General features: G+C 44.5%; 1 protein-coding gene across 2 annotated transcripts in view; it reads left to right on the plus strand.

The window, feature by feature from the left end:
* The first annotated feature begins 975 nt into the window (after nucleotides 1-975).
* Nucleotides 976-19,442, plus strand: part of CARHSP1 (calcium regulated heat stable protein 1) — a 55,710-nt gene continuing 37,243 nt past the window's right edge. Inside the window, exon 1 of one of the 2 annotated variants that reach the window (XM_027827680.3) lies at nucleotides 976-1,228. In XM_027827680.3, coding sequence (XP_027683481.3) covers nucleotides 976-1,228 — 253 coding nt within the window. Of the gene's footprint in view, nucleotides 1,229-13,566; nucleotides 13,591-19,442 lie in introns of those variants that run through there. The other variant, XM_007053791.4, reaches the window with a different exon arrangement.

Consider the following 19,442-nt stretch of genomic DNA (forward strand, 5'->3'; position numbering starts at 1 on the left):
AGTCGATCTAAGCTACACCATTTGAGTTACATAAATAGAGTAACTCAAATCGACGTAGCTCAGATCTACTTACTGCGGGGTCCATACTACGCGGCGTCGACGGGAGACGCTCTCCCGTTGACTCCCCTTACTTTTCTCGATCAGGTGGAGTACAGGAGTGGATGGCAGAGCAATCGGCGGTTGATTTAGCGGGTCTTCACTAGATGCCACGATCGCTGCAAGTGTGGACAAGCCTTAAGTGTCTACGCTGCAGTGGTGCAGCAGCACTGCTGCCTTGGCGTTTCTAGTGTAGACACACCCCACCACAAGCCAAACACTTTGTCTCCGGAGTCCAGAACTTTCTAAACTGCCCTCAGCAGTATGAGGACAGATCCTTGGGGAGCAGGGTTTTCAAGCCATTAGGCAGAAGGGCTGGTGTATTCTTGGGTGTATTCAAACTGTGAGCAGACCCAGCACTTAGGGCTCCCCCAGCCTGAGGCTTGGCAAAATTCACTTTTTAATTTTTTTATCATTCTGACGAATAATATCAACATTTATTTTTAAGCATTGTTAATTTTTATCCATTTAAATTTCCACAATTGCGGGAATTTCCAGTGGGGGGGGGAGGGGGAGGTAGTGGGCTCAGCCAATCGGGAGCTCTCAGCCAATAATTAGTTAATGACAGTAGATCCTGCCATTCAAAAAAATGAAAGCTTTGTACCTGGGAAAACGCAAATTGTCAGAAAACACAGTGCAAATACCTCTCAATCAAACTGTAGTAAGTTCTCCAGCTTTTTTCTTCCTTTGCTTGTCTGTAAATGTTGATGATCCGTGATGGAAATATTTTTTTCATGGGGCTTGGGGGATGTACAGTAAAATCCCCGTTTACTCATAAAAAGCCTTACCCATTGTGCATGCAACCCCGCGCGCTGGCCCCCTTCCCTGCCAGCCTCCCAGCCTCCTCCTCCCCCATCTCCGCTCCTCCTCCCCCGCTGCATGCCCCCAGCACCGCCCCTCCACGGTCCATGTCCCCCGGCTGGGGGCCCCGGCTCCTCCGCGCATAGCCCTGTCCCCGCCCCGTGCGCTTGTCTCCAGCTAGGGGGTGGCTCCCGCTTTCAGCCCTGCCCACCTCACCCCCCTCCGCAGGCGGCGCCGGCACCGGGCGAGCCGTTTGGCCCCTGGAGTTACAGAAGCTGCGGCCGCCGGAGCCTGCTGCACAGCGAGCGAGCGAGAGAAGTTGCCCGGGAAGGTGAGTGGGCCGGGTGCATGCGGACTGCAGCCGCATGCAGCGGGGAGGAGGAGGAGGAGTGGAGGGGGCGCAAACGTACGGGGCCACCTAAGCAACTTGCACGGGAGACGGGGGAGCCTGGCCGCGAAGGGATAGTCACAAGCATGCAGATTGTTGCAAGTTAAGCGACATGCACCTGGAGCTGGCAGAGTTCACGTTGCTGTGGTTGCCCGGAAGGTAGAGGGGTGGGGCAGGGGATTGCTACAGGTTGCAGCTGGCTCTCTCGCGAAGCAGTCCTCGAGGGGCAGGGGAGGCGGTGCAAGCAGTGGGTGCCAGCCGGAGCGAGACATCCGGTTGTAACAATAGGTTGCTTTGCAAGTGACTCTAAAGTAGAAAGCAGAACTCGGGGAACTCTCCGATGCTCCCCTTCTACTTTGCGTCCCCCGCAAGCCCCCATTCTCTGGGCGCGCTCCAGAGGCTGCCCCGTGTAGCCTCGGTTCTGCCTCGTTTGCTGCTCCGGACGAGCCCAAAGTGAAGTGCGTGTGCAGCCGGGAGGCTCAGTAAACAGAAAGCCTGGGAGGGGACTGTGCATTCCCCACCCAATGGCTGAAAGAGGAGATCTGGCTGTGTGTGGTTGGGTTGGGAGCCAAGTAGTGGAGCCACCTCACGCTTTCCCCTTGGCTGATGGCTGATGCTCTTGCTTTAGAATCAGCTCGATGGGGCAAATCCTTTCTCTCTTCCCTCCGACCCCCCTTTCTCTCCACCCTTCTCCATTCACTTCTGAAGGGTGCCTTTTACATGACTGCCGCGAACGCAGACTACCCAAATCCGGTGGCATACCAACTGATTTCTTCACCTTCATACCTGCCAGCATTTGAAAGCTATCAATAAGGACATATGGGGAAGAAAAATGGAGACCTCCTTTTAACTGCTGAAATTCATTGGAGCGGGAGGGCTTTTTGGCTGGATGGAATAGGGCAAATGACAGATCTGTTGCTTAGTAGAGGCTGTCCCTGCTAAACGGGGGCAGTTAGTATAGAAGGTTTGAAAAGGTCCTTTCATTTCAGTTTTGTGAGTGTACTGTAGCAGATTTGTACTTATAGAGGGTCTATAATTAGCGTATTTGGTGACTGGACTTTTAAGTGCTGCCTGGGGGAAAAAATTAGGTTTGGGTCTGGGCTTGCTCCTAACACTCACTGAAGGGGAATCACAGAGGTTTCATCATCTCTCTCATTCCACTGAATTTACTGTAACAAGAGGGAATTCATCTGAAGACCGGTGTTGGCTCTGTAAACCTTTTTGGAATGCACATTTTTTCCCTTGCAAACTGTGAATATATAATTATTCCACGCAAAGGAAAACATTTTCTGCAGTAAACATAAATTTAGGCAATGCATGAGAAAGAAGAGCCCAGAAGACAAGCTCTTCACGTAGGAAGGAAAAAAACAACAACCTTTCTTACATTATTCTGGATTTTGTAGGATAGACAGGAAAAAACAATAAAGTGCACAAAGTCTTTTATGTTGTCTTTTCACAGGGACAGTTGCACATTTCAAATAATAACACTATTTCTTGTATTAATTAGCACCTCAGATTATTAAAGGTGGGAAAAAAACTAAGTCTAATTTACTTTGTTTTTTATGCTGTCCGTTCACACTTTGCTTAGCTCTCAACAATGAAAACAGACCAAGTGCACTAAGTTTCACTTTTGGGTTCAGTTGCTGCAAAATATGTGTTGCAAATACTCCTGGGAGTGGATGTCCGTTTGTTTTTTTCCCTACATTGTTTCTGTAGGCATTTACAAAACTAACGCTAAGGAATGTTATTTACAGAACTTTATTTGGGGCTAGATATGATCTCTTTAAAAAGAGAGGGTGAACAGTTGTGTTTAAATTGAGACTGTTTCAAATGATACTCTGGACACTTATTGTTTGTGAAGTTGAGTTTTTAACTGTCTGTTTTAGCTTAAATCATCTCTCTTATTTTTATATTCTTCCATTTGGCAGATATATTTATATCTCTTTCTCCAGCATTTTATTAATAATGGAGGTTGGCTCACTATAGGTCTGATTTAAGCCTGATTCCTGTGTAGATGTTGTGATGGTAGCATTGAAATATGCCATGAAGCACTCAGATTTGGATCAGAGGATTTACCTGCTGGCTCTTATTTTTCATCCTAGCAAAGTGCTATATTACCTTGGCCAAATACTGTATAAAATTTGGTTGCCCAAATGAATTTTGGCTTGTAGTATTTATTAATTAATTTATGCTAGCACCAAGAGGCCCTGATCAAGATTGTGGCCTCATTTCTTTTAGGAGTTGTACACGTGTGGAAGTAGACGTGGTCTCTGCACTTACAAGCTTACAGTCAGAAATATGTTCTAAGGTATACTGTAGGACAAAAAGAATCTGAAAGTTCAAATGTACTCAGAGCCTCCAATACCTATTGAAGTCAATGGGAGTCTTTCCATTGACTTGCAGGGGTTCTCACAACACATTTTTTGGTGGCCTCAGAGTGTAGTCACCAACTCTTGCTGGTGGCCGCACTGAAACTTTTTCCTATAAAACTTAATTAACTTTAGGAAAAACAAATAAATATGCATGTGTACACATCCAGATCATTGCAGTTTATTTATGTAGGGTTTTTTTGCAGACTCAGTAATTAAAATAATGCTGTGAAAAGTGATATTTATATGTTTGTTAATATCACTTTTCACAGCAAGTCCTGGCAAGTTAAGACTTGGATGGAGGGGCCAGAGGTGAGACAGCAGGGGCCAGGGAGGATGGATGGAGGAGTGGGGGGTGAGGCAGCAAAGGCCAGGGGTGATAGATGGGGGGCCCCCGCCACCGTGTGTTTGGAGATGTGGGTCGGTGCCTGGGGCTGGGGGTCGGTGCCCTGGGCCGGGGATCAGCACCCACTGCCACACAGCCGAGGGTCAGCACCCGGAGCCAGCACCTGCTGCTGTGTCACTGGGGCTTGGGGTCCGTGCCCGCTGCTGCACAGCTGGGGCTAGGAGTCCGTGTCCTGGGCCAGCACCCACTGGAGCCAGCTGTTGCGCGACCAGGACTGGAGGTCGGTGTCCAGGGCCAGCACCTGCTGGTGCCCGCTGCTGCATGACCGGGGCTGGGGATCTGCACCTGGGGCTGGGGATCGGCACCCATGGCCAGCACTTGCTGGAACCCAGGGTTGATATCCAAGAACTGTGCCCAAGATCAATGGCCAGGGCTGGGGGTTGGAGCACATGGCTGGGGGTTGGCTGCCGCACTGCCAGGGCTAGGGGTTGGCATCTGGAGCCAGCACCTGTCGGAGGCCAAGGCCAGTAATGGGGATCTGCACCCAGGGCCAGCAGCTGCTGGAGCTCAGGGTCGGCGCCTGGGAGTAAGTGACTAGGGCTGGGGGTCCGAGTGCATGGATGGGGGTCAGCACCTGGGGCCAGCAGGATTGGGGATCGGCGCCATGCAGCCAGAGCCAGGGATTGGAGCCCACCACCGCATGGCCAGGGGTTAGAGTCTGAAGCCCATGCCTGGAGCCTAGTCTGCAGCCAGGCTCCCTAAGTCCCCGCTGCCCAACCACCCCAGGCTGAAGTTCGAGCCCCACTAAGTCCCTCTGTTCTCCCCCAGGTAGAGAACTGACCTTGCTCCTTCAGCGTTGTGCCCCACCTGTCTCCGCAGATTGGCACATCCAGGAGCAACAGGCAGGGAGTGGGGTGGGCTGATGCTTTGCCCCAGGAAGCTGTCGTGGCTGCAGGGAAACCCATTGGTGGCTGCATTTGAGAAATGGTGCTTTAGTGGCCTTTGGATCAGGTTCTTGTGTATGACACCAAAGATAGTAACCTGCTGTCAAACACCTATAGACATGTGTTTGAAATGTGTTCGAAAGAGATGATATCTCCCTTGCAGTCTGTACTAATTTCTGGATACTTCAGTACTGGAAATTTGTAGATAACGTGGAAAGAACTGGGGGAAGAGAAACCAGAATGACTGAAGAGTTGGAGGGCTGGATTTCTGAGAGAAGATTAAAAGAACTATGGGGGAGGGATAGCTCAGTGGTTTGAGCATTGGCCTGCTAAACCCAGGGTTGTGAGTTCAATCCTTGAGGGGGGCAATTTAGGGATTTGGGGCAAAAATTGGGGATTGGTCCTGCTTTGAGTAGGGGGTTGGACTAGATGACCTCCTGAGGTCCCTTCCAACCCCGATAACTTATGATCTAAACATGGATATATTGGTCAAAGGGCCACTAACTTGTGTAGGCAGGGGGAAGTGAGGACATGGTGGTGTACAATATTTGGAAGTAGAAGCATCTTCCAGGAAAGAGGGAAATGTAATCACGATAGTCCAGTAGATTAAAGCTATGTATAATATAGCTTGGTAAGGGGTTTGGGTCCTTCATGATGAAAGATGCTACAAATGTAGCATGATCATGGGTGAAATTACATTTTAAATACTAGGAAGAATCTCCTGACAGATAGCTAGATTGATTACTGTGGAATAGTCTTTGAAGGAAAGTGGTGGAAGCCCTTTTTAAGGCTGGGGAAATCCTGAAAAGAATAACTTTCAGAGGAAGCTAATGGGTTTTTACCTTGGAAATCTAGCTCTGCAGATATTTTGGATTTCAGTCAGGAAAGCTGAGGAGTAATCCAGGATCTGCCACTCATCAACAAGATGCCTGCTTGAAACTCAGTGGGGGACTGGAACTGAATGGGGGGCCAGCATTCGTCAGCTTTTCACTTATTATAGAACCAGGAAGAGACTTCTAGCAAGAAGACTGGCCACCGTCCTCCCATGAGGTTGGAACAGCAGGTGTTGGGCCACACAGCTGTGTGCAGATCATGTCCAATTGATCTGTTAGCCACCAGAAAGTGCAGGAAGTTGATAAGTTTGTGTAAGAAAAAGGAAACAAAAGGCTATGTGTGTTCTTCTAGAAGGTGATAGGTTTTTAAAAAAAAAGTAAACTGTTTACTTCTCTCACGGGTCTGTTGTGTAAAATAAAAGGACGATCAAATACTCTATAGAGAAATGGAGGGTAGATAATGGTGATTTGGTGTAGAATCATAGAACCATAGGGTTAGATGGGACTGCAAGGGTCATCTAGTCTCATCCCCTGCCAAAATTTAGGATTTGTTGTGTCTAAACCATCCAAGACAGATGGCTGTCCTGACTCCTTTTGAAAACCTCCAGTGAAGGAGCTTTCTGGACTTCCTTAGGCAGTTTGTTCCATTTTCCTACCGTTCTTACAGTTAGGAAGTTTTTCCTGGGATTTAATCTAAATCGCTGTGCTGTAGTTTGAACCCATTGTCTCTTGTCCTGCCCTCTGTGGCAAGAGAGAACAGTTTTTCTCTATGCCTGATTAGTCACTCTCAAACTGCACTAGTAAAGCCAAAGAGAGGAATTACATGAGTTCATCCGAGTAATCACTCTTCTGTTTCAGTGCAGGAAAAGAGGGTTTCCTAAAAGGGTTCCAAAGAGTTGTTTTGTTTTGTATTGCCTACCTCTGTATAATATTGTCTTTTCATCATGTCCAAGGCAGCCCTCTGGGAAGACAAGTTATCTTCATTTCCTCAGACTTCTAAACTGTCCTCACTTCATTTCTTTTTATTACTCTATGGCAGGATTGTCTCTTGAGGGTCACAGGGGGTAATTCAAAGCTGAGGTTGATGCTGTAGTAGGTTTGAATTGTTTTCTTGTTCAGATCTGTAATTCCATTGCCTTAAGTTGACCTCTGCTAGCTGGGTAATGGATTTGTAATTTTCTCTTGATGCTCTTTTTCATTTTCATACTCTGTGTGTGCAGATTTGTGGTGTCTGATGTCTGACTTATGCCACCAAGAATAACATTAAATGAGGCAAGAGAGAACCTTCATTCACCCCATGGTTCTTGTTCAAACATTGTTGAGGCCTCACGGCTTTTGGAACATTAATTCCTACAGAATGATCTCTGCTTTAGGTGAATGAGGAAGTATCCTGGCAGAAAGATTGTGACGTGACTCTTCATAAACAAGCATATGCAGTATCACGTTAAAGGAAAACTTCACCCATTTTTCTCAGCTCAGTAGTATGAAAATTCACACATTAAGAAGCAATTCATGAGGGATGAAATTCATCCCAGAGCAGAGAGTAAGGCCCTATACTTAAATGTGATCAGAAAAGTGTGTGTGTGTGACAGAGAGAGAGAGAGTGTATGTGAGAAAATTGGTTTGTGCTCTCTTTGTCTCTTTGATGTATAAAGAAGGCCTGAAATGTGGTTTTTTCCATATATATGAAAATTATATGGAATATATAAAAATTATACTTGTGTTGTTCCCCCCCCCTCCAGGAATGTGAGACATGTCAAATCGTATCTTCCCTGTTTTTGCTGTAGGGTTTATTGGTGACTCAGAGTGGGAGCTTTCTCAGAGCTAACTGAAGGGGTAGGGTTTAAATAGCCTGAATAAAAATCACTTCCCATCTCAGTTAATCAAGGTTCACTTTAATGGTTTCTCTGATGTCATAATTCTACTAGTTCTTCATTCACTCATAGTCTTCCAGGAAAAACAGATTAGACGACCGGAATTTCTAATGCCAAAAAAACAAAACAAAACTAAAAAAAGCCCCAAAAAACCCAAGCAGGGGAAGAGATGTTGGGAGGTGGTAGTGGAGGTGGGGGAAACTTTCCCAGCCTCCTTCACACATCACAAAGAAACAAAAGAGTCACAGACCCATTTTCTGTTCCTTTGCAAATCATCAGTGAGCCCTGCGCTCAAGTGGGATGTTTAGGGCCATTGTGCTGCTTCTCCTGCATGGGGATGAATAAAAATGAATATGGATAAACCGAAATAACAAATCCCTTTTAATAACAATTGCCATTTCTGAATCTCTGTCGGGAAGTGACACCAGCCGTGTTAGAACACAGCATTAAGGGCCTGTAAGCCAGTTTCCAACCTGTGTTAATAATGTAACGGGCACAGGGGAATTAATGTTAAGATACGCTACATTAGCCATTGTTTGAATATTGAACATTTTATGCTAATCTAGCAGTCTGCTCTGGATTCTGCCCTTGTGAGGGGGAAACCCTGCTGGCCGGGGGAAAGTGCTCTGAAAATGTCTGCATCTTCCAGCGCTTCGGGGGCATGGTGTGCCTTCAAGATGATCTGAGCTTATACAGCCAGTCCCGCTAGGTTGCTTAGTGAACTCCCCCCAAACACACACGTGTGCCGGACAGCATGACTGATTTAGGAGCTGAGGCTCCTCCTTTGTCTGAGACGGGTAGGTGCCGTGGGAAAGCAAGTTAACACTGTGGCTAATGACGCCAACTCCCCTGTGGATTTCCATTGGGAAAGATGCTGAATTCAGAGAGGAGCATATCACCTAGGGGATCTGATTTCCAGTCCTCCCAGACTGATGTGGAGAGACATCCAGGGACCATGTTGGATTGGCTCTGCTACTCAGATCGCTATGTGTGCTTCGGGTGCTCTGCACTGGACCACAGAGGAGAGTAATAGGACCTTAAGTGTTCAATTTAAAACACTAAACATTATAATAGGAACTAGAATAGTCTATTATTTTGGGCTTTGACGATGCTGGTGCCCAAAAGACATCCCAGTGCAGACATGGCTGAGGCAATTAGGACTTTTAATTGTCCACCAATGGCAGAAACTGTGGAGAGTGTAGTGTAGACAGAAGTCCGCCTTTCTTACCATAGTCCTCTAGCCCTGCTCTGTGTAGAAATGTCTGAGTCCCCTTTTCAGGACACCTCCATCAATGGAGAATTGAGGTCCAGGTGCCTTGTTATCAGAACGTCCTGTCTGTAACTAAACTTGAACAAATACGCCTCAGATGGCATACTGTGAATCCCCTGCTCCCCCTGGTCAGCAGCAGTTACCTGCACAAGTTCTCCTGTTAACAACAAATGCTCCACAGTGAGGGGAAGAGGTTGGTAACCAGGTCTAGTGTTTGCTCGTAAATTTCTCTTGATCGATGAACTTTTAGGCAGCTGGTCTGAAGAAAATGGAGGCATTTTTCCTTTAGAGGAAGGTATGTGTTGAGTTGTGGAAATGACTCCATCCCCTTTAACCCAAAGCCCCATGTCTTGCAGTGCTTCCAGAAGTGTTGTTTTTCTTCAGGTCTGTGTATTTTCTGACACTGCTGCAGTTTCAGATAACATCCAGACAAGGAGTGTATTGTGTCCAGGAAACATTAGAGCTTGACCTTCCAGTTTACTTCAAAGTTTGCTTCTCTGTATGCTACTGTGTTCACCAGAACCCAAGCAATAGGCAGAGTGAATAAGTCATGCTGCTGACAAAGCAAGTAATGAAGCAAAATGTTCTATCTAGATACTAATATAGGCCTTATCACCACAGTAGCTGGGCTCCTGCCTTCTTGGAAGTGGTGATAGGTGGTTTTCCTGGGCTGATGTGTGCATGCATGCTTGGTTGTTTCAAAAAACTGCTTAGAGGAAGTTGCTGTGCTCTCAGGTACTTGATGGGAATGGAATAATCATCATATCTGAAGGCCATGTAAGAGTTGTAATCAACACTTAGAAATGCAACCTTGGCCGTTAGGCATTTTCTTTCCACAGATGCTTGTCCATGAAGCAGTTGCTGAAGTGTAAACAAATATGATTCAGCCTTTTCTGACCAAGAGCAGGATGACAATGCCAGTCAGCATAAGCACGGGGACTAGGGGCATGGTGGGTGCTGCAGAACCCGCAGGTTTTGTGTGGGATCCTGGCCACCGACCCCACACCCAGGGTCCCGGTGCTGCTGGCCCCAGGCCCTGAGCTCTGCTCCTGGCCCCGTGCCCGGGGTCCTGGCTGATGCCAGCCCTGCACCTGGGGCTCTGCTTTGGGGAGAGGGGGCATGGAAAAGGGTAAGGGCGGTGCAAAGTAAAAAGCTTGGGGACCACTGGCTTTCAGCACCCTCACTGTAAAAAGTGTTCCAGCACCACTGTCAGTCAGCACTGCTCAAAAAAGTATCCAGGCCTGTATGCCCTGCTAACAGCCAGCTAGTAAGAGGGAATGTGATCTGCTTTGTAGGTTTTGTCTCGAGAATGGTAAGTTACTTCTTATTTCAGATGGTACTTAGAGCATATCTGTCAATAACGATTATGAAATACGGCACAAGGCCTTTTCAAAGTGCTTCCTCTAGGTAGATAATGGTAGATGAAGGATTCTTGTTATAGAAAGGAGGCATGAAATACTGGTTAAGTAGAAGACACCCAAGTTGGAAGATGGGTTCTGTTCCTGGCTTTGCCATTGATTTGTGTGGAGAAAGTGTGTCTGAGAAGTGACCCTGAAAGCGACATTGTAGGTTTCCATGGTTACTCATTCTCATGACTTCGAAATAGTGCTGATGAAGAAAAAGGAGGGCAGCACAAGATTTGGTGTGGACTATAGACAAAGAAATGAAGTTGTTTTAAAGCAGGGATCGGCAACCTTTGGCATGCGGCCTGTTAGGGAAATCCACTGGCAGGCCGGGAAGGTTTGTTTACCTGCAGCGTCCGCAGGTTCAGCTGATCGCAGCTCCCACTGCCTGCGGTTCGCCGTTCCAGGCCAATGGAGGCTGTAGGAAGCGGCGGCCAGCACGTCCCTCGGCCCACACCGCTTCCCGCAGCCTCCATTGGCCTGGACCGGCTAACTGTGGCCAGTGGGAGCTGCGATCGGCCGAACCTGCAGACGTTGCAGGTAAACAAACTGGCCTGGTCCGCCAGCGGATTTCCCTGACAGGCTGCATGCCAAAGGTTGCCGATCCCTGTTCTAAAGGATTCTTACCATTTCCCTGAATAGATGATACCCTACAGAAGCAGGTTCTATCTGGTTTTCCACACTGGACCTTAAAAGTGAATATTGGCAAGTGGAAGTGGATCCAAAAGACAGGGAAAGGACCTTTTGTCTTAATGCCAGCCCTGGAAGTCAGGGTGGGTTTTCAAAGTCCAACCAAGAGTTTGCCATTCCCACATCATCATAACAAAAGTACAATGCCCCTAGCCCTCCACACCCATTCTCAGTTGACCCCAGGCACTAGCATAATAAACATAAATGATACTTATGCCCTTGTTGACTTCTGCCAGTTCCATTGCTTCTACTAGGTTTACACCAAATTGGTGTAACTTTTGGTCCTGAAATTGGTACTTAGTTGATGCGAAGAGGTAATAGAATCCAGATTCACACCCATAGCTGTTGGGCTCACGATAAAATTGTGTTTGGTCACTATTTGGCTCTGAGCCCATCTGTAGAGCTGGTCTGCAGAGCAGAGGTGCTGGTTTTGCACTGTTGCTTTTCAGAGTAAAGCTACTTTCACTTTTCTGTGCCTCAGGTCAGGTGTACATTATGGGCGCGACAGTGGCAAAGTTATTGCACTGTAGCTATGCCACTGCAGTGCCATAGTGTAGATGCGTCCTACACAATGGAAGAGGTTTTTCCACCTTCTCGAGTGACAGTGGCTAGGTTGATGGCAGCAATCTTCTGTCAACCTAGCTGTGCCTATGCCATGGGTGAGGTTGGCACACTGGGCTTTGGGTAAAATGGGAATAATAAGTTATCTTTTAAGGCTTAATTAATTATTGTGTTAAAACATTTTTGAGCCTCGCTAGAAGATACTATAGAAGTCCAAGGTATTATACTTGTGTTTTCCAGACTGCCAGCCGGATGATCGTTTAGTAGGATTAGTCTAACTTGCACTCTACAAAGGGTTAAGATGCTAACTGAAATGACTCCTGCCCCTCAGGCTGTTGTAGAGCTTGTGGTTTAGGGGTATGTTGCCTCAGCCTACTACTGCTTCGTGCAGCCACAAATCTTGCTTATGCCATGTACTGATTTTTATTTTAATCAGTGTGGGAAAACAGAATTTGTTTACTGACCCTACTTGCTGTAGTATTAATTGTGCTATCAAGGCCTGGTTGGGAAGGGATCTAATAGGACAGAAGGTAAAGTGGCTACATTCTCTGTAATACAGGTAGTTGGTCATGTATACATTTGCAGAGGAAACAGTTCTGTGGCATTTGAATGTTAAATAGCACTTGTCCTATATATCTTAGCTAAATTAACTGAGAAGTTTTGCGTGAGACTCTAAACGTTTTATTTTGTATTAAAGTTGATTAAGCCCTTACCTTGAAATGATGCATAAGTTCTTTCGTATATTAAATTAGTCACTATTAGAAGTGTGACAGATGTTCTTGTTCAGAGCATGAAAATCCAATTGTATGTAGTGCTTCTGGTCCTGGGAAAAATCTGAATGTGAGTCTATGTGAGCAGACTTGAGTCTAAGGGCAGACAGCTCTGCTGCCTTTGCTGCTGCAGCGTGAAATTGACAAGACTTGGTTCAGTTTCACTTTGCTGTTGCTTTGGGAAGCCCTGGATGTATCAGCCTGGGCAGGGACTGGAGCTGGTCCCTAGGGAGTAAGATTCAGAAGTAACAAGAACTTTCCATCTTTACAGCAAGATTACAAGAGAAAGATATACACCTTCAATTGATGCAATTGTCCGCTGGCACAGCAAAGAGAATAAACATTACTTCTCTCAGTCTGATTGGCAGCCAGTTTATTTTCAACCTGATCCCAATCTGTATCATACACAAGGAGAGTAACGAGACAAGAATTGTGGCTTGACTGAAAGGAAATATAAAGCATATTATATAAAAGTATCATTAGCATGTTGACAACAAACACTTTAGCTCCAAACAGGTGTTACGTCTCCCAAGTGCTGTACAAACGCCAGCTAATCCCCAAAACACCACTATGAAGTAGGTAGATACCATCCCAGTTTTATAGATGGGGACACTGAGGCACAGAGGTGAAATGACTTACAGAGGCCAGTACCGTGAAGCATTGTCAGATTCAGGATTACAGTTCAGTAGTTTCTGGCTCCCTCTCCCAAACTTGATCTGCTATCTTATGCTGTTCTCATTTAGGTTTAGTTTTTCAGTTTGTTTGTTTGTTTTGTGGCCTAACTTTGACTCTGAGTTTTTAATATGGTTCTGTTGTTGTGCTCTGATTTGCTAAACTTTCAGGTGTTTGACTACAGGTTAGGGTAAAATGCCTCTGGGGTTGCAGTAGCTAGAGTAAGAGAGTAGTATTTATAAAATCCTATTGTCATTGCTCAATAAATCTGCCTTTTTGCTATATTTACTATAAAAATTACAGGGGGCCCTGAAGTGGTTTAAAATTGAAATATATTAATCCTGCCACTCTCTCCTGATTACTGCAACTGCTGATTTGGTTTCATAATTTTGTTTTTGAAAGTACAGATTCCCAGTCTTCAGTTCAATTGCTTAGGAGAGCTGTTCCGTTATATATAAGGTACGTGCAGTAGTTTAAATTATTCAGCAGTCTAAAATTCATTTAATCTGATTAATAGGGGACGGGTTTCCAGAGTGATACCTGAACCACGTCTTCTGTCAGAGCGTTAACTTGGTGAGGATACTATGAGATTTCTTTTTTCTTGTCTGTTCTCATTTTTAGAAGTACTTCAGCAGGAGAATTCCTCACAGGAGCAGAGAAAACTAAGCACTACTGTGCAAAGATGCAGTGCTGACCATCTCCTGCTACTGAAGGTCTTCTGTGGTGTGGTAGAAGGAGGAGCAGACCCTAAGGCCATGTCTACACTACAGCCTATGTCAGCAAAACATATGTCGCTCAGGGGCATGAGTATTCCATCCCCCTGAGTGATATAAGTTTCGCCGGCATAAGTGATAGTGTGTACAGCACTATGCCGGCAGGAGAGCTTCTCTGGCCGACATAGCTACCGCTGCTCGTTGAGGTGGTGTTGTTTTGTTGACTGGAGAGCTCCCTCCCATTGGCATAGAGCAGCTACACAGGAGATCTTACAGCAGTGCAGCTGCATTGGTGTAGACATGTGCTAATATACAAAATGGAAGAGATCCGCAGAAAAGCGGAGAAACGTAGCCCTTAAATGGGCTGCTAGCACTTCCCTATTAGAACTCTGGTATCCCCCCTCTCTCCCTGCTTTGAGAGTGTGTATGGAAAATCTGCTCCTTTTGTCTGATGCTAATGGAATTTAAATAAGCCTGGGAAATTTGTCAGTTAGTGCAGGTTAAGTAGGTGTTTCATTATGTGGTGGGGGTTTTTTTTATTTGTTTTTTGGTCAGGGGAGATGTGGGGAGAGTCACTAAATTTTATGCATGTGGAGTATGGTTCTAATACTTTGTTGTGGTAGAGTATCTACCATGGTCTTGAAAAGCTTGTTTAGGGACTAATCGATTTTCTGGGGGGTAGGGAGAGTTTGACAGATCAAAGACATTTCTTCCACCTTCTGCTTTCCTCCCCAGAAACTGAGAATTCTACTCCTTCCTTCTTCTCTACAGAAATTGAGAATTTGTCATTTACTAAGATGATAGATAATTGGATCTTTGTGACTCACTAATTGATACATAAGTAGATTGGTAATGATGTCTCAGTCACAAACTTTAGATGGATTGGTTTTAGAGAGTCTGAATATTGGATTAGACTCAGATTATTAGACTCAAATGTTTAGGTTGATTTATAGAATGACTAATATGAGACGCTGAGATGACAGCTGCATTATAGCAGGGAGAAGTATAGAACAGAAAGGGAAAAGACTTCGGTAGCCTGTGGTTACTTCACAGCACCAGTGAGGGGATCAAGTTATTTGTATAATATGTAAGTAGCTGCTGGCATCGCACCATAGCACTTGTTTCTTGCTGAAACATTTGCAAGGAAAATGTCCTTATAGGATTAATCTTTCTGAATCTGTCTTTGACTAATCCAACAGGTATTTGTGCTGCATAAATACTTACAAATATAAACCTACACTTTTTAATATGATTTAATTTTTTATTGAAGACCTTAGTTGGGGAGGAAAGTTAGGGTATGCCTACACTTAGGGGGACTATACTGGCATAGTATAGCCCTGTCATGTAGGTGCAGTCTATATCTCCCCGAATGATGTTGGCCATGTCAATTGGGAAGCACTCCTCTGTTGTCATAGCTGCATCTACACGGGGGGTTATGGCGATATAGCTACGTCAGTTGGGGTGTTTTTTTTTTCACACCCCTGACCGACACAGCTATGTTGATATAACTCTTTTAAGCGTAGACCAATACTTAGTCATGTTTTAATTAGTTCTGATATGTCTGTAATCACTTACACCTGATGCTGGTGGTAACTGTAATTGGAAGGACCTAGAATTCCAAGTGGTTTGGGAAGTTTGGCACTTGGTAACTTAATAAAACTGTATTTTGGAGTGCTGATGGAGTGGTGTGAGAAAAGCCATCCATCCAGCTCTGTTCTGAACTGCATCGCCCGACCTTCATGTCTGAGAGCCTTGAGTGTAAGACTTCTGCAATGTTCAGTGTGCATGTGTTAGCAGTAATTGAGCGGGCTGGAGAGGGAGGAAAAAATGAGTGGATACTGGGCCCCAGTCCTACAACTGAAACCATGTGGACAGCCCCTTACACTCCTTGTGGAGCTCTGTTGACTTCCTTATGATTTCATATGGGAACAGGAATCTGTCCACATGTTTTGAATTGGAGTCTTAGTTTGTACCGTATGCTTGTGTACTGCAAAAGTGGGAGCTCCAAAACGGAGCTATATCCATAGCGTTCAGAGATTAGTCTGCCGTGCTCTAGTTTTTAACAGTTGTTGTGGTTGTGAATCCTGAATTTCTGCTGATTTAGCATTGTTCAGAACTTGATGATAGAACTGGCTGTTTGTTTTATGCTAACTTGCCTACATGACAGTATGTAATGAAGCAACTAACTAGGAATTCCATATGGAAGTAATTTGTTAGAGGTGCCTTGCAAAGGATTACAAAAATTGTTGAACTTGAGTCCCTTTTCCACTAGGATACGTAGAAACTATGAGAACATTTTAATCTCCCCCCCCCCCCCCCCCCCCCCCCCCCCGCTTCTTTACATTTAGAAATATTAGGAGTGAAATGTCTGGTCGTTCCTGGAGGACTGCCTGGGTATGCGATAATGTATGTATTGTGTGCTCCCACACTTTATCTGAACTTGGTTGGACCTTTGACAGAATATTCCTTTGTCCAAAGTGTATTTTAGTCATTGAAGTTGAATAGGTGTTAACAAAAAGTGCAGATTTAAACAGCCTGGTTAAAATACATGTATATTTTTTCCTCTCTAAGTAGTTCAGCTTTCACTCTTAACTCAAGTGACGGTGTCATTTCACTAGTTGTCCAGTCTTCCAGGACAGATGCAAAAGAAACAAGCAGAAGCCGCCCTCCACCAACTTTCCCATCTCTTCTTACTCATCATACAGAAGCAAATAGTAACACAAACATATTACCTTCTCCCCGCCATCTACAGGTCACCATTAAATACCTTTGACCTGGCCTGACTTAGCGATATGGGCTAATGTATGGGCCCCCTCCTTTTGATATTTTGGTTTATTGATTGAGCTGTAGTTGAAAAAAAGTAGTGTCTGGATAACTATTAGCTTTGTTTTGGACCTTGAAGTTAGCATGCGTGATGGGGCAGAAGTTGCTGAGCCAGCTGTTTGTGTTTGTTATAATTTATAACAAACTAAAGCTTGTACAACTCCTATCTTATTATAAGCTTTTTAAAGGTTTAAGTTTAATCCACGTTTGCAAATGGAATTTTCAGATTTTTGAATGAATTACTTGTTAAAATGTATTCTTGCTAGGTTCTCCAACAGTTATGTAAATGATTCAGTAGATGAAAAAAGCTCCAAAACACTTTGTGGTCTATGTACTGCAAAGGGCCACTTCTTTCAACCCCAATTAATTTTGATTAGCAGTTTCTAAAGGCTATCGAACAAATATGGTGCAATGAAAATAGTTCTTAATTGCTTATATTGCTTTTTGGACACTGTTGGTTCTGAGTCTAAAGCAAATTTGAAATACAGTACCTCAAATTTGTTTTACATACTTATTACGCAACTTCCTGTCTTGAGAGACTGTTCCAAAATATCCCCCAAATATACAATTCCACTCCTCTTTATTTTGAATAAAGCCACCTCTGTTATGCAACTTATTTATTTAGTTATTTGTTGGTGTCCATAATGCTGTCAAGACAGGTTTCATGGGAGTATTTCTTGATTGAACTATCCTTGTGAGTTCATGAAAAGCAAGAAAGGAATCTCTGCAATTTTCACGGAATGGGTATATAGTACTGTTCACACCCGTATGGCTTAATTTAACTTCACAACGTAATGTTTCATTTTTAGTATCTAAATACCACATTCATCCTAACATTTCAAGCTTTTGGTAAGCATCTCAATCAAGTAAGTAGCTGGCAAGCTATTTAAGTACAGTAGAATTTCAGAGTTACAAACACCTGTTGGATCATATTAAAGAAGTTCTGTATTAAAATCACAAATGAGTTTGATTCCCCATAGTTTAAATTCCAGGGTATTACTAATTAAGAGGTCTCTTGGTTTTTGGTACTGTTTCTCTCCCTCTGTGTGTGAAACTTGCAAGCTGCTAATTGTGTTAGTACATTCTAAGACAGAGTCTGTTCTCAAAGCAATTCACAGAGAGAGAGAGACTCAAAGCAATACTCTAACAACAGAAACAGCACCCAGAGACTCCCCGCCCTTTTGTTGTATTAACAATTGTGATTAAAATAGAGATAGAGGATGTATGTGGATGGATGCTTGGTGTGGATAATAACTGAATGATCAGGGAGGTGCCAGCCTAAGAATCTAGTGTCCATCAGCTGAAGAAGGCGTCAAGTGGAAATAACCAGAGGACCCCCGGAGGGCAGACTGGAATCCACCCAACAGCCTCAAGAATGGGAGAACCAAAGAACAAGATAACATCTTGGAGCCGTCAGGAATGTGCTATCTGCTGATTGATTCAGCAACAGCATGATGAAGCAATTCCCATAGACTGGCATAGGAAGAAATTCCTATAAAAATAGACTCTAAAAAGTGAGAACTTTGGGGTCTGATTCTGCAAAGCAACTTCCAGGAGCATCAGATGAGCATCTGACAAGGCCCTGCTCCCTCCTCATGTCCAGGCCACCTGGCCAGTGGCTTGGCATGAGCAACTCTAAGGCTGGTAACTATGATAACAACCTTGCAGAACCTGTGTGTGTGTGTGTGTGTGTGTATGTGTGTGTGTGAATAAAGATGAGATTGAATGGAATGTTATAGCTATAACTAACTGCTTACTATGATAACAACCTTGCAGAACCTGTGTGTGTGTGTGTGAATGAATGCGTGAATAAAGATGAGATTGAATGGAATGTTATAGCTGTAACTAACTGCTTACTATGATTCTTTCTGTATTCACAGTAAATGTGGTATTTTGTCTTTTTCCCTTTAATAAGATCCTGCTGGTTTTTAATTTATTGGTATAACACACCTTGGGCATGGGGTTGTTCGTATATCTGAAATGTGTGTAACTCTGAACATAACGTTATGGTTCTTTCAAAAGTTTACAACTGAACATTGACTTAATACAGCTGCCATAAACATACAGCTAAGGGTAGCATAAAATCCCTCCTTCACCTGTAAGGGGTTAAGAAGCTCAAATAACCTGGTTGGCCCAACCTGATCAAAAGGACCAATAAGGGAAGAAGATCCTTTCAAATCTGTGGGGCGGGGGAGGTTTTGTTTGTGTGGTCTTTTGTTGTTCTCTCCGAGACAGAGAGAGACCAGGGCAGAAAAGAAAAACCCTCTCCTAAAACCCTACCAGAAATAAGCATCTAGATGACAAAAATTGTAAGTAAAGCAAGGAAATACGTTAGATTATCTTTTGTTTTAGCTTGTGAATTTTCCCTATGCTAAGCGGGAGGTTTATTCCTGTGTTTTGTAACTTTAAAGTTTTGTCTAGGGGGGAATCCTCTGTGTTTTAAATCTTACTACCCTGTAAAATTATCTTCCATCCTGATTTTACAGAGGTGCTTCTTTTACTTTTTTCTTTATAATAAAGTTCTGCTTTTAAGAACCTGATTGGTTTTTAGTGTCCAGTCTGTGATCACCTTGTTTACCTATTTAGTTGGTATATGATTCTCAAGCCTCCCCAGGAAAGGGGGTGAAGGGCCTTGGGGGGATATTTTGGGGAAACAGGAACTCCAAGTGATCCCTTTCCTGAATCTTTGTCTAACTCACTTGGTGGTGGCAGCGATACCGTCCAAGGACAAGGAAGAATTTGTGCTTTGGGGAAGTTTTTAACCTAAGCTGGTAGAATTAAGCTTAGGGGGTCTTTCATGCGGGTCCCCACATCTGTACCCCAGAGTTCAGAGTGGGGAGGGAACCCTGACAACAGCTTTGAAACTTTACTACACAGAAGAAAAATGCC

Source organism: Chelonia mydas, chromosome 10, assembly GCF_015237465.2.
Source record: "Chelonia mydas isolate rCheMyd1 chromosome 10, rCheMyd1.pri.v2, whole genome shotgun sequence".
NCBI classification, from domain to species: domain Eukaryota; kingdom Metazoa; phylum Chordata; order Testudines; family Cheloniidae; genus Chelonia; species Chelonia mydas.